This window comes from Pongo abelii, chromosome 4 (genome assembly GCF_028885655.2).
Source record: "Pongo abelii isolate AG06213 chromosome 4, NHGRI_mPonAbe1-v2.0_pri, whole genome shotgun sequence".
NCBI classification, from domain to species: Eukaryota; Metazoa; Chordata; class Mammalia; order Primates; family Hominidae; genus Pongo; species Pongo abelii.
The window spans coordinates 86,614,862-86,630,172 of record NC_071989.2 but is presented as its reverse complement, the minus strand read 5'-3'; the positions used below and the strand labels follow the sequence as shown (position 1 = coordinate 86,630,172).

At 39.1% G+C, this 15,311-nt stretch overlaps 1 protein-coding gene across 7 annotated transcripts in view; it reads left to right on the top strand.

Annotated features, from left to right (window-relative positions):
• DMGDH (dimethylglycine dehydrogenase) overlaps positions 1-15,311 on the top strand; it is a 124,675-nt gene that overhangs the window by 68,062 nt on the left and 41,302 nt on the right. For all 7 annotated transcript variants that reach the window (XM_063724443.1, XM_002815686.6, XM_063724444.1 and 4 more), the window contains 4 exons: positions 638-802; positions 3,438-3,642; positions 10,344-10,592; positions 12,412-12,610. In XM_063724443.1, the coding sequence (XP_063580513.1) occupies positions 638-802; positions 3,438-3,642; positions 10,344-10,592; positions 12,412-12,610 (818 nt within the window). The remainder of the gene's footprint in view (positions 1-637; positions 803-3,437; positions 3,643-10,343; positions 10,593-12,411; positions 12,611-15,311) is intronic.

Genomic DNA, 15,311 nt, shown 5'->3' with positions numbered 1-15,311 from the left:
CCAAAGCTGGAGGTCCTATCTCTTGGTTTTCAGAGCACTTGTGCACACCTCTTTTATAACTTGAATCTCTCTCTATTGTAATTGTTGATTTACTTGTTGGTCCTCCCTACAAGTAACTTGAGGGCAAGGGCTATATCTTTTATCTCTGTAACTGAGTGCTTGGCAAACTGAAGGACTTTAATAAATGTCAAATGAATGTTTACTTCAATTCAGACAATCTAAGCCTTGCAACATTTTGATTCTACATGATCTCTCCTTAAATTTTTTGTCTTTCTTTTTCTTACAATTTTTGTTCACTCTGTACATTAACACTCATTCCATGCTACTGTGATTTTGCATTTAGCTGTCTGTCTTCAACTGTGGGGTGTAAATGCCACTTAGGCAGAGTCTTTACCTTTCTTGTTCACCCCTACACCTGTGGGGCTTAGAATAGTGCCTGGCTCCGAAGAGGCACTTAGTAAATATGGTAGTTGCTGAATAAGTGTCTTTTAATAAGATGCAAATATTTTAATAGTTATTTCTTTCACTCGTAATAAATCTTTTTGTACAGCTGCATTTTCATTATACTGGAGCAGAACCATGTTTGAGTACCAAACAATGACTTATTTATATGCTCTTACTGGAATTATTGTCACAGGTGGTGGGATTCCATCAGCCAGGTAGTATCAGACTTGCTACCACCCCTGTAAGGGTAGATGAATTTAAATATCAAATGACTCGGACTGGCTGGCATGCAACAGAACAGTATATCATTGAACCTGAAAAAATTCAAGAGATGTTCCCTTTACTCAACATGAATAAGGTATTTATCTTAAGGGCATTTTTACCATTTGTTGACTTAAGTAAAAATTAGAAAAAGTTATTAAGAAGTTAACTAAAAACAGAAAACTTTGTACACACATTTTAAATGTGGCAAAATCGTATGATTAATTTTGGAATTTGGGTAATTTACAAGGTGGGCTGTTATATACAGTAAATGATATATAAAAAGGTAATGACAAATCTTGTTATTTTTCACCTTTGACAATTGATTAAACATTTTCAATACCTTTCCATTATTGTGTCCCCCAGATCTAAGCGTTTCCATAACAAACCTTCTGTTTGAGAACTGCAGAGAGAATGATAACCTGATATGTTAAATGTCTAGAAAGACTGTGGTATTAAAATGTTTTAAAAATCAAATTAAGAAATGCCATGGTACATTGCTTTACAAATATCACCTAGCTTATAGCTGTACTCCCCTTACAGACTCTGTGCCAGGTATGGATCTAGATTTATACCACATTTGCCTGAGAGAAACTACTTGACGTGAAATTTAGTGTTTTTTTCCTACTGGGTAATAATTCCTTTTGAATAATAATAACAATAGCTAACACTTACTATAGCACATATTTACGTACCAGTTAGTATGCTAAGTCCTTACATGCATAATTTCATGTAATCTTCACAATAATAGTATGAGGCAGGTCGGATGCCATGGCTCACTCCTGTAATCCCAGCATGTGGTAGGGCCAAGGTGGGGGGATTGCTTGAGGCGAGGAGTTCAAGATTAGCCTAGGCAACATACTGAGACCTCATCTCTACACACACACACACAATTAACTGAGTGTGGGGTAGTAGGATTCCATCTGTAGTCCTAGCTACTTGGGAAGCTGAGGCAAGAGGATCTGTTGAGCCCAGGAGTTTGAGGTTGTAGTGAGCTATGATTACACTACTGCACTCCAGCCTGAGCAACGAAGTGAGAGCCTGTCTCTAAAATTTAAGAAATAAAAAAAAAGTTTATATCTATATCTATGTTATGCAGTATATATTATTGTTAGACAGGAAATTTTAGCTCAGACAGTTTACATAGTGAGCCCAAGCTCATTCACTAGAAAGAGCTGGAGTAGAGATTTGAACCCATGCTCTCTGACTCCCTTGCATTATACATCTTGCCCAAGTGTATCAGATGGGGCTGTTGGGGAAACACATGCTTATTTCCCTGCTGGTGACCACTGCAGCAGTTCCCATCTCTGAGGGTTCGTATCATTGACTTGGGTGCTAGGGTTGTTTGCCTTTGCGAGTCTTCACAGGCTGCTGGCACTCCCTTGTCTATAGCTGTGTGTGATACCAGTGTGATGGCAGATTGGTGTTGCACTGCACTGTCTGCATTGAAATTTTACCTCCACTACCAGTAAGGATATATTTACATTTGTTTATATGTCAATCCTGAATGCTTTGCTGGAACTCCTCACTATCATGAATTTTTCTCAAGGGCATTCATTAAGCAATGGGAATACGTGTGAAGGGTATTCTCTGCATCTGGGAGAAAGTACCAAACCAAACAGATGTGGGATCACTACAACGGGGTCCTATCCATTATAAAACACCTGTGTGACATTTGGAAGTCTTTAGAAATGTGAATTCCCTTAAAATAGAAAGTCCCTTGCACAAGACCTATAATAAATGAAAGGATTGAATTCGTAATCAAAAACTTCCCACAAAGAAAACCCCAGGCCTGGATGACTTCAGTAGTTAATTTTACCAGATATGTAGAGAAGACTTAATGCCAATCTCTCTCAAACTCTTCCAAAATAGAAGAAGAGTGAATGCCTCTCAACTCATTCTATGAGGCCAGTATTGCCCTGATAACAAAATCAGACAAAGGCATCCCCCCAAAAAGAAAGACTGGTATCCCTTTTGAACATAGATACAAAAATCCTCAACAAAATACTAGCAAACCGAATTCAGCAACATATAAAACAGATTATGCAGTATGACCAAATGGAATGTATTCCAGGAATGCAGGGTTGGTTTAACATCTAAAAATTAATCAGTGTAAAAATACCACATTAATAGAATAAAGGACAAAACTACACGATTATTTCAATAGATACAGAAAAGACATTTGACAAAAGCTCCTTGCTTGTATTTGGTGCTCAGCCAATTTTTGTTGAATAGATGAGACCTATATATAATACTTCACTGATCATTCTATCAACCTATCCCATCTGAGTTTCATTCTTCTTTGTTTTCCCCGCACTACCTTGCCTGAAGGCCTAAAACAAAGTAGATATTCAAGAATTAATTGTTGAATAATTGAATCAAACATAAATTTCCTGACACCAGATATATTATTGAACATGTGAATTTATTAACAGTATTAAAAATTAAATATAAATTATAATTGATATATCAGTTGGAATTAGATTTGGCTTAAAATGTCAGAAACCAAAATAAGAAGGTGTAAACAAGATAGAGGTTTATTTCTCTTTCTTTTCAGCAGTCCAGGACTTGAATGGTGGCTTTTTCATTAAGTCTTCAGGGACCCAGTCACTTTCCAGATCAAGAAACACTTTTGAAGTCCAGTTTTACTAAACGTTTACTAGCAGGATATATTTTTACTGAGTAATAAGTATATATTTGTTTGAATATTGACTCTGCTATGATTGATTTAGGTTTTAGCTGGATTGTATAATCCTGGAGATGGTCACATTGATCCTTATTCTCTAACTATGGCACTGGCTGCTGGGGCTAGGAAATATGGTGCCCTTTTAAAATATCCTGCACCAGTAACTTCTCTGAAAGCCAGGTCAGATGGAACATGGGACGTTGAAACACCACAGGGGTCTATGAGAGCAAATAGAATTGTGAATGCTGCAGGTAAGCATATCATTTTTTTGAAATTTGTGTTTTTTAAGTGCCAAAGAAAGAAGATATTTAGCCATAATGTTTCGTACGATGGACGTTGTCATGAAGCACTGTGATGCTCCCAAGTTAAACATTTTGTCTGTTTCTAAGTGACAAAGCCCTCCCTCTATCACTTTGCTCTTGGTGGATGCACTATCACTCTGTCCTTGGTTATCCAAAAAAAGTTGCTTATTTTCTCCATTCTGCATTTTATTTTGCTCCAGATTGTGTTTTTCCAAATTATGTTTATTTTTCCTTCCTGTGTTCACTGTTTCTCTATATGAATAACCAAATTCTAGTGTTGAAGTTCATAAGCATCCTCTTTGTGTTCAATTTGCTTTTTAGGGCAGATTTGATCATTTGGGTTCTCTCTCATCCGTTTCTGATGACTTTTGACTCTAGTTGAAAAGTTTTTAAACGCTTTTCCTTCTAGAACATTATTAAACATATTTCATAATCTTCTCTTTTTGTTGTTCTGTTACAGTTTGGACTCAGAGTAGTGAAGCCAAAAGGGATATTTGGGATAATCCAACAACACACTCATTTTCATTTGCAGAGGCAAGGTCCAAAAGAGTCATGTTACTTGGCCAAGCGGCCACTGATCGTTATGTCAGAGCCAGGACTGGGATCTGGCCTTTTGATTCTTGAGTTAATACACTTTCTAATAGGTGGATTGCATGTCAAGTCATTTTCAAGTATCACACATGCAAAATAAATTATAGTGAAAATGCTTGTGCAGTCTAAACTGGGATAATAGTCTATATTTTCCTATAGTTTATAATGTTTCCTTTAAAACCTAAAATAAGCATGAGGCAGTGACTGATTTTCTTTGAGTTCTTGCTTAAATTATAAAATGAAAACAATCTTTATTATTTATCAGATCAAATGATATCCCATGAGGACAAGCCAGAAACCCATACCATTATGATTCTTTCCTCTGTATTGTAACTTTTGAGGTATATACATATATATATGTTTTTTTTTTTTTGACGAGGTTTTGCTCTTGTGCCCCAGGCTGGAGTGCAACGGCGCGATCTCAGCTCACTGCAACCTGGTTTCAAGCGATTCTCCTACCTCGGCCTCCTGAGTGGCAGGAATAACAGGTGCCCGCCACCACACCCGGCTAATTTTTGTATTTTTAGTAGAGACGGGGTTTCACCATGTTGCCCAGGCTCCTCTCGAACTCCTGACCTCAGGTGATCTACCTGCCTCAGCCTCCCAAAGTGCTGGGATTACAGGCGTGAGCCACAGCGTCCAGCCGATTGATATTATTTTTAACAAAGCATTTTTAGTGGTCCTAGAGAAAAAGTCACGTCTTCAATATTTAAGAGTCTAAATTAGTTATTTCCGAATTTCTCTCACCCATGCCTCCTATTTGAAAAGCAATTAAATCTCATGCTTTCTTTAATATAATTTGAAATTTGCAATAATATAAAATAACTTGCCTAAAAAATAAGAGCAGTGGTACAATACAACATTGCATTGTTTTTAAGCCTCACTTTCCCTCCACTCTCCATCTGACACTATCCTCTCTTAATGTCCTTAGGAATCTCTGGTCTAAATTCTGTCAGAAAACTTAAGGCAATGAAATAATTCAGACTTTTTTCTAAGTAGCAAGGATTCTTTGTAATTTTGCAACTTTTTCTATAGTCACATGAATTCAGGCCCTAAAAACATTTGACTGTTTTCATCATTATAGCAAATACTAAAGTAACATACTGAGACTTCCACATCCAGCACCTGTGGCAGACATTGCTAATCAATCGCTGCACTCATTTCAGATGGACTTGGACGAAGCCCCACCATTTTTCTCAACATAGTACTTTAGGCAATCATACATTCCTGACTGACATTTTGAGAAATAACATAGAAGACCTTAATTTAACACATTTATCCATTGTTTTCCTAAAATGGATAAACATGTACATAATGAATTGTCATTGTAATACATTTTTTTTCTAAACTACATACTGTAACAAAAAGGAATCACTGAAGAGGAAGATAGAATGATCTCCAAAGAGATCTGACCTAAACCCATAACGCTAGTTACCAGATGAAGCTTTCTCTGCAGCTGTGAAATCTTGTGGGGTGATGGGGTGCAGGAGGGCAGGGAAAGGAGGTCCTTGAGAATAGCTGTCTCGTACTGGCCTGGAAAACAAGTCCCTGGTATTAGGACAGTGTGGCCCTGCATGGAGTGGTAATGCCTCCCTTTTTCCTTTGTTCTTGTGCTTTTTGCCCAGCCACTTCCACTCCCTTTTCCTAGTAACTCCAGGCTTTCCTTACTGAAACTTGTGGGAAGTAACTTATCTCAATTCTTTATCTCATTTAGATCAGATCTCTGCTCCCTAATCTTTTTTTTTTTCTTTTTTCTCTTCCATCTCTTTTCTTCCATTGGGCAAAATTACCAAGAAAATCTAACTGATTACATATTAGTAGTCCACAGGAGGTGTGTGTGTGTGTGTGTGTGTGTGTGTGTGTGTGTTTAATTATCTGTAAGTCTGTTTTCAAAACATCTTTATTTAAAGGATACAAGATTCCCCAAAGGGTAAGCCTCAGTAATTGGGAACAAAAGTTTGGATATGGTCCCTTTTAGAACTGAAGCTAGCAAAGATCAGTTTTATGAATAAAAGCAACCATCTGCAGAAGGCATTATGCTATAATAAAATGGGTGGAGAGTATGTGGCTGGTGGAATGTTTCCCACAGTTTCTCAGTGTGACCAGGGTATCTCCCAAATTCAGGCAAGGCCCTCAGACCAGCACTGAAATATGATTAAAGGAACCAGGATATGGACTTGGAAATACAACCAAAATGAAAAAGATGTAAAGGCTGCTGGGGTCTGCAGGGTATCCATAAAAAGAAAAGTCTAAGTGTAAAAATTTGTCAGCTGATGTGTTTCTGACATTGTCCATGGCAGTGGCACTCTGTGGCCCAGAGACATAGACATTGCCAACTGGGTGACTTGGGTAAGTTACTTATTTGTAAAATGGGGATAACAGTCCCCATCTTGAAAAGTTATTACAGGTAGTAAATAAGCTAATAATGTAAAGTACCCAGAATGGGGCTCACCAGGTAGAAAGCAGTAAAAAATTAGGTATAATAATTATTATGATCATTGCAATTATTTCCTTGATATTCCATGCCCTAGTCTGGGAGACACTAGCATCAGGTTATGATGGCTTCTTGGTACCAGACTTAAGAGTGCTCAACTCCTGTCTTTTCCAATTTACTAGCAGAGTGGGTGCAGAATCCAGCACTGATTCTGCTGGTAAGTTGACTTCCCAAAGAGCCTGGTTATCAAGCTAGTGTGCATAAGAATCACCTTGGGAAGTTTCCCAAGCTTCAAAAAATTCTAATTCAGGTGTTCTGGGTGGGTTCTCAGAAGCTGCATTTTAAGTAACTACTCTAGGTACTGTACTGTCTGTACTGGATGATTTGCAAGAAAATCTTTGAAGAAACACTATTGTGTAGGTGTTTCTACAGGAGAGAGAATATAATGACTGTATTCGGAGCTAGCAGAACTGGGGAAGTTTCTGATGCTTCCGACCTCTTGATGGGCGGTAGTCTAACTTGCCTTTAGTTACCAAAGCTTTCCAAATTGGCTTCACTCTACCCTTTCCCTCAGGTGCAGCTCAGGGACACGGGCAGGTACTAGTTATTATGATGCAGGCTTTTTCTCTGCATGGTGTTGAACGTTTTTCTTTACCTCATTTCCAATTGACTCATTAAATCTGAGATAACTTTGTAAAATTTACTTAAGAATTTTCCTAACATGGCAAATCAGAAATGTGATTGTGTTGTGCTCACCTGAAGCTCAGTGTTCAGCCAAAAAGAATTGCTTAATTTTGCCTGATACTCTGCGTCAAAGCGTGAGGCCATCCTTGTCATCATATAAACCATCTAGTAGAAGTAAACTTGTCCATGAACCTTCAGCCTGCATTTTAACCTCATTTTTATTAATCACTGCATTTTTAAAAAATGGAAGCCATTTCCAGTAGTCATTTTTAATTGACTCTTCTCTTTAGTTGTTTTTCAGGTGATAATGGTAGATTTTAGAATGAGTCTTCCACACTAGTCTCTCTTCCCTTGAACTTAGTGGGTGGGTGATCAGGCAGGAGTTGAAGTGTAACTCTAGCTAGATTTAGGTTAATTTGATTGACATATGGAAGAAGAGAATGCTAAAGGACACCAGCCCCATAGATCTCTATGGGTAAAACAGCTTGCTATGGGATTTGAAGTAATATAATGATACTTCTGCATACATTTCCACTTTGTATTAATGATGAAGTGCATTAATAAGCAAGCAACTGGACTCAGAAATTCATAAATATGTTTGAATAGGGCAGAATTTATTTTTTTCAATTTATGTTTTTAATTGAAACAAATATACTGGGGATACTATAGCAGTTTGAATTGCTCAGCTAAATATTTTGATTTTTGTATATTTAAAAATTGTCCTAGTGTATATAACTAGAATATGTGGCTTTACTATATTTTCGTACACAGTCCTGACATTGGTAATTCACATCTTCCTACTAGCAAGAGTAAATTAAGTCTCAAAATTACTAAAAGACCAACACACCTGTACTTGGGGAGGCTGAGTTGGGCAGATTGCTTGAGCCCAGGAGTTCAAGACCAGCCTGGGTAACATGGCAAAACCCTGTCTCCATAAAAGATACAAAATTAGCCAGGTGTGGTGATATGTGCCTATAGTCCCATCTACTCAGGAGGCTGAGATGAGAGGATCACCTGAGCCTGGGAGGTTGAGGCTGCAGTGAGTTATGATTGTGCCACTGCACTCCATTGCAGCCTGGGCAACAGAGTGAGACCACGTCTCAAAAACAAAACAAAACAGGCCAGGTGCTGTGGCTCACACCTATGATCCCAGCACTTTGGGAGCCCCAGGCAGCGGATTACCTGAGGTCGGGAGTTTGAGATCAGCCCGGTCAAAATGGTGAAATCCCGTCTCTACTAAAAATACAAAAATTAGTCAGGTGTGGCGGCGGATGCCTGTAATCCCAGTTACTCAGGAGGCTGAGACAGGAGAATGGCTTGAACCCTGGAGGCAGAGGTTGCCGTGAGCCAAGATCATGCCACTGCATTCCAGCCTGTGCAACAGAGCGAGACTCTGTCTCAAAAAACAAAACAAAACAAAACAAAACAAAACACTGGCAAATAGCTTTGATGCTCACAGTTAGATTTCTGGTTTGCAAATAGGTACCCATTTCTGGATTCATTATACAAGTGTGACCAACTTAGCCATTGCAACAAACAAAACAATAGAATGCAAAGGAAAGGTTTAGATGGTTACATGGAAATAAACTTACACACACAAGTACATAATCTAGGCTCCCAGACTGACTCATAATTGATGATTCTCTGTCTAGCTTGGAACCTCATAATGATAGAGACTTCAGAGCTCCTTATTAGATTCAGAAAAACAGCAGAGACAGTACTGGTTAAAAACTTATTGTGTAACCCCTAAAGAAATAAATAGGATCATGTAATCATTTCAGTGATCACTCAAAATTATTATGAAACAAACAAGCAAATAGAACTCCCTGCCCCTAAATCATCTAATGGTGGTCAGTCAACACCATATCCTTGCCAAATAATAAGCATTTTTATTATTTTAGATTCTAAAATCCCTTTATACAGTGAAGGTGCCTTGGATTTTTAAAATAAAGTCTGCAGCAAGAAAAACCAATAAGATGTGATGATTACAGGATGTCCAGTGTGGCCTTGGGCATGTCTTACCCTACTAGCCTTTAGCTCCCACATCTGTGTACTGAAAGGTCAGCCTGGGAAAGAATCAAGGGTCCTTTCAGCCACAGATTATCCAGTTCTATCTTTTGCAAATGAAAAAAATAACATTCACCTCCACAGATAAGACAATCTCTGTGCTAACGGTGAAGTGGGAAACCTTCGTCTAGGGACCTCCCTGCCTACTTATGAGATCAATCTCCCCTTACCTGTGTCTTCTCTTTCTCCCTGGTTTTGACTTCTGGTGCTTTTGTGCCTTTACAATAAAGGATCTTACAAACTTATTCAAACTAAACTTTTAAAACAACAGATAAAACTTAATGTGCTTTCTCTCCCAAAGTATGCACCATTTTCAAATTTTAGCTTACCAGAACAATCTTGTACTTTTGGAATTTTAGGCATCCACAATTTGGGGAGAATAGGGCTTAGAGGATAGAGGAGTTGGCTTGTAGGGCTTTCTTAGGTATATCATTATGTATTATGTTGGTCACAGCAACACAGGGGCCTCTTCCTTTGCCTGATTGTCCCTGTCCACAAATATGGGCAGTCTTGTTACAGTATTTCTTACTAACATTTGTACATTTTGTATATTTGGGTTGTTCGTTTTTTCTTTCAAATAAATTTTTTTTTGTTTTTTTCCTGCCTACCTTTGCTTATGGGCAACAACATTTTCAGGAATGGAGTTCCCCTAGATCACAGATATCTTCAAATCTCTGGGCAATACAAAATATTGTCTTCTCTTCCCCCAATTCAGTTTTGCAATGACAAAAGTTTAGATTGTTATGACACTTATTAGACTTTGCCATGAGTACTTAAGCCTTCTAAACATTTTATTCTAATATAAATTGCTATATGAGTGTCAGTTATGTGTTTATATATGTGCTGACACTTTTAAATGATTTTTTTGTTTAAGGATTTTGGGCTCGTGAAGTAGGTAAAATGATTGGACTAGAACATCCTCTCATTCCGGTTCAACATCAATATGTTGTTACATCGACTATACCTGAAGTGAAAGCTTTGAAACGAGAACTCCCTGTGCTCCGTGACCTGGAAGGATCATATTATCTCCGACAGGAAAGGGATGGGCTTTTGTTTGGTCCATATGAAAGTCAAGAGAAAATGAAAGTTCAGGACTCCTGGGTCACCAATGGAGTTCCTCCAGGTGGGTTCAGCAAATGAAAGTGTGTGCTAGTCAGACATGAATGGTTCATCCTCTCCATGGCTGGGGGATGGCTGTAGAATAAGACAACAGCATAATACTAGACTTTCAGATACCTGGGACATTGGAGGCTACAGGTTTGAGGTGAGCTCTGTTCTCGTATCCCTTTGAACAATCACAGCAGGGAGTGGGGGAAAAGAAAGATGTAGTTAATGGTAGAGAAGCTGAAGAAACATTTCCAGCTGCTTTGAAAGGTTCCAGATACATTTTTACCTGCCCACACAACCTCCTGCCTCCCTGTTTTTTCCTCAATCCACTGCCAGCTTGGTCTGCTTTCAAGATTTGAATATAGATGCTATTGTGCTTTTACAGCTGGAAACACAACTGATATCAGAGGCCAGATATCCATCCTACTCAGAATGAAAACCCAAGAGTCTATAACAGAGCAGAGTTTTTGGTACTGTAAATGGAGTACTTCCCATGCTACATAAATGGATATGGAAAAGACTTGTGCCTCTATGCCAAAGCAGGGGATACTATAGTTTCTCTTTCAAGTTCTTTAAGGGAGATGGTTCTGTTTTTGCTTTTCATGAAATACTTCCACAGAGCCAGATTGAAGATTGGGTCATCTAAGGAGGTACCTCAGCTTTTAATCTATAAAAAGAGCTAAAAAATCACTAGGGCATTGAAATATTACAGGGAATATAAAGAAATGTAGGAAATGGTACTTCCTAAAATTATACTTTGATAAGCTTCTTGAGATAGGAAATGAACCCCTCCACTCTACTTCTCAAAGAGTAGGCCCAAATAATAGCAAATGATCACTAAACTGCCTTCCACAGAAGTTAGGCCAGCTGGTTTCAGGGCTTTGGTTGTGCTGAGTGGGCTCTGCACATTTGGGCCTGAGCAGAATTGCTCCTGATCCCACAGGGAGGGTTGAAATGCCACTGAGAGCCTCCCTCTCTGCTGTTCCCCCATGCTGGCAGCTTCTCCTTCAAATAAATCTTGAACAAATATTTAAATAATGCCATTTGGAGGGAGAGCTGGATTGTTAGCTGTCCGTGAGCGTGGGTACCCGTGTGTGCTAGTCCACCCTGATGGTCTGCAGGCCTCCATGAGACTGACCCTACCTGTAGTTCCCAGGAAGGGCAAGAAGCTGGCTGACTGCTGTGTGGAAAAATCACCAGTGTTGGTGGAGACATTCTTTTAGAAGCTCATCACAGTGACTTTTAGGACAAGAGGAGGATTGGCTTCAAGACCCTACCTCTTTTCAGAACTCTAGCCCTTGGATGTGTGTGGGGGCAGGCTGGAGGAAGGAGGCCTCCATGCCATTCCTTCCTTGCTGAAAGGAGAGTTAAAAGGGGTCTAAAATCCATCATCTTAGATCCTGGAGCAGTGTTTCACTTTTTCCAGTATTCTGCCATGACTTTGTAAACTCCCATTTGCCCTCATCTCAGGGGATGAAACAGGTTCTTATGGTTAATTGAAGCATAACAATCTTCTTGACAAACCAAATTATAGTTTTTTTTTAAAAAACTGATTGGATTAAATATCAGAAACTATATTATTCATACATTTAAATTTTATATTAATTAAAGGTTAACTTTTATGATTTTGTTTCAAGAATAATACCATTGTTTTCAGTAATATAAATGGATACTTATCTGTTGATAGTGAATATGAAGTTCAGACTTTAACAAAAAATAGCAGTACTTTCCTAACAGGCGATCTTTAAATGTAGGCCATGTCAGAGGCTTAAATCACTTTACAGGACTTGTCAGCTCAGCTATGGCATCCTGACCACAAGGGCAAATCTTTTTAGGTTTTGGAAAGGAACTCTTTGAGTCTGATCTAGATCGAATCATGGAACACATCAAAGCTGCTATGGAAATGGTTCCTGTCTTGAAAAAGGCTGACATCATCAATGTTGTCAATGGTCCTATCACGTATTCTCCTGACATTCTGCCTATGGTGGGGCCCCATCAGGGGGTCAGAAACTACTGGGTGGCTATAGGCTTTGGGTAAGTATCTTCATGTAATTCAACATTTATTGTAGAATCACTTATTTTAGCTAAATCTAGTTCCATATTCTCAGGATGCAAAAGGGAAATGTGGGAGGCTGAGAGAGAGAAAGAGAAACAGAGAGAGACCCAGAGAGTTTTCTCCCTTTCATGACCAAGGATTCATACAATGAATAAAAAATACTGGTTCAATCACTTGTATATGTTTTAAAGAAGGGCAATTATTTCCTGGAACACAGAAGGGCAATGATTTCCTGAAGCTTTCTCTCTCTCTTTTTTTTTTTTTTAGGTGGAGTTTTGCTCTCGTTGCCCAGGCTAGAGTACAGTGGCGTGATCTTGACTCACTGCGACCTCTGCCTCCTGGGTTCAAGCGATTCTCCTGCCTCAGCCTCCTCAGTAGCTGGGATTATAGGCACCCGGCATCACGCCGGCTAATTTTTTGTATTTTTTTTTTTAGTAGAGACAGGGTTTCACCGTGTTGCCCAAGCTGGTCTCGAACTCCTGACCTCAGGCAATCTGCCCACCTCAGCCTCCCAAAGTGCTGGGATTACAGGTGTGAACCACTGCACCCGGCCTCCTGGAGCTTTCTCTTTGCATATTTCCTGCCATTTCTATTAATTGTTTCTGGTTTTATGCTGTGTATCTTCAGATAGTCAATTTGCCTCAGTTTTACAAGGATGTTTTCATAACACGATGTGACAAAGATAATTCAAAATATCAAATGTATAATATGTCTGCTGCATTTTTCACCATAATTCATGTTTGCCCAACATGATTTGTTTCTTTATAATTCCTCAGGTTGCTTTCCATTTATGACTCCATTGCCTCTTTGATGTTTCATTTCTGATATTTGTTCCGTTAATTTGGTGAATATTGATGTCAAGCCCACTCAACTATCATATCACAGCTTCTAATATTCTATTTTTCTTCCCCATTATATTTGGCCATGTATTCAACTAATGTTTAATAGCTGCTAGCTCTGTGCCAGGCCTGGGGCTAGGCATTGGAATACAGCTGACGACAAAGCAGTGAGGTCTGACCGGAGCTGGAGGGCTGCCTGAGGCACAGCTCTGCTGATCCAATAGAGAGGCTGGGGTCTCCACTAAGGTAGCAGCAGTGAAGACTGAGAGATGGGAGATAAAATTGTCTAGATTTGGTGATCAATTCCGTAAGATATTGAAGGGAAAGAGAAAAATGGCAAATGATGGCAACCTTTCTAACTTGACCACCGTCTATATGTTGGCGACATGGAAAGAGAGCCAAGAAAATAATGAGTTCCATTTTGGATGGGTTGGGCTTGAAGTGTTAAGTTTAGGTATGTGGGACATCCAGAGGGAGAAAGTCAGATGGAGATTTGGGATGGGAAGTTATAATGTAATTGAGGGCTTATGTAGTCACCTATAGAGCCCATATGCAGGCATGTGGAAGTAGGAATGCTTCTCCTGCACATCACTCATGTATCTTCTTTGGAGAAATGTCTGTTCATATCCTTTGCCATTTTCATAATTGGATAATTTGTCTTTTTATTGTTTAGTTGTGGAAGTTCTTTATGTATTCTAGATACAAGAACCTTATCAGGTACATGATTTGCAGAACTTTTCTCCCATTCTGTGGGTTGTTTTTTTACTTTCTTGATGGTGTCCATTGAAATACAAAAGTTTTTAATTTTGATGAAGTCCAGAATATGTATTTTTCCTTGGTTCACATGTACTTTTGCTGTCATATACAAGTAACCCTTGTCTAATCCAAGTTTGCGAAGATTTAAACCTATGTTTTCTTCTAAGAGTTTTATAGTTTTAGCTTTTGCATTTAGTTCTGTAATCAGTCTTGAGTTAATTCTTGTATATGACGTGAGGTAGGTGTCCAACTTTAGTCTTTTCATATGTATAGCCAGTTGTCCCAGAACTATTCATTGAAAAGACTATCCTGTCCTCATTGAATTATGCTGGCATCTGTAATGTCTTTTTTCTGATTCCTTTTCTCACACCAAATGTGTGGTATTTTCCAGCACCAACAACCAATTCTCCAATTCTGCAGTACTAACTGGGTGTCCAACAGTTCCATTCAATTCTGACACCAACTGCTGGAATTAACATAGACCCCACAGGTTAAGGGATCCATTCCACAAGACTGCTCTCACTTCGGACACCAGTCTCAAGTCTCGGGAGACACCCTTACTTCTGACCAACTGGGTGTTCCCACAACCCTCTCCTCAGATTTGATAGTTTGCTAGAACCAATCACAAAACTCAGGAAAATACTTATGTTTACTCTTTTATTATAAAGGATTCGGCTCAGGAGTAGCCAAATGGAAGAGATACATAGGACAAAATGTGAGGGGTTAGGGGTGGGTGGTGCAGCACCACCAGGCCCTTTTCAGATGCCTTCCTAGCCCATCACTGTGTTCACCAACCCAGAAGCTCTCTGAACCCCATGCCTAGGTCTTTATGGAGGTTTCATTGCATAGGCATGATTGATTACATTATTGGTGACTGTACTCAATATCTCTTCTCTACTCCCTGGAGGTTGGAGTAGGGAGTGAGACTGAAAGTTCTAACTCTCTAATCACATGGTTGGTTTTTCTGGCTACCAGCCCCCATCCTGAAGCTACCTAGGACTGCTCTCCTCTCTCCACAAGAGCCATCTCATTAACATTCAAAAAATAGTAAATCTCAAATGTTTTATGAACTCTGTGTCAGGAA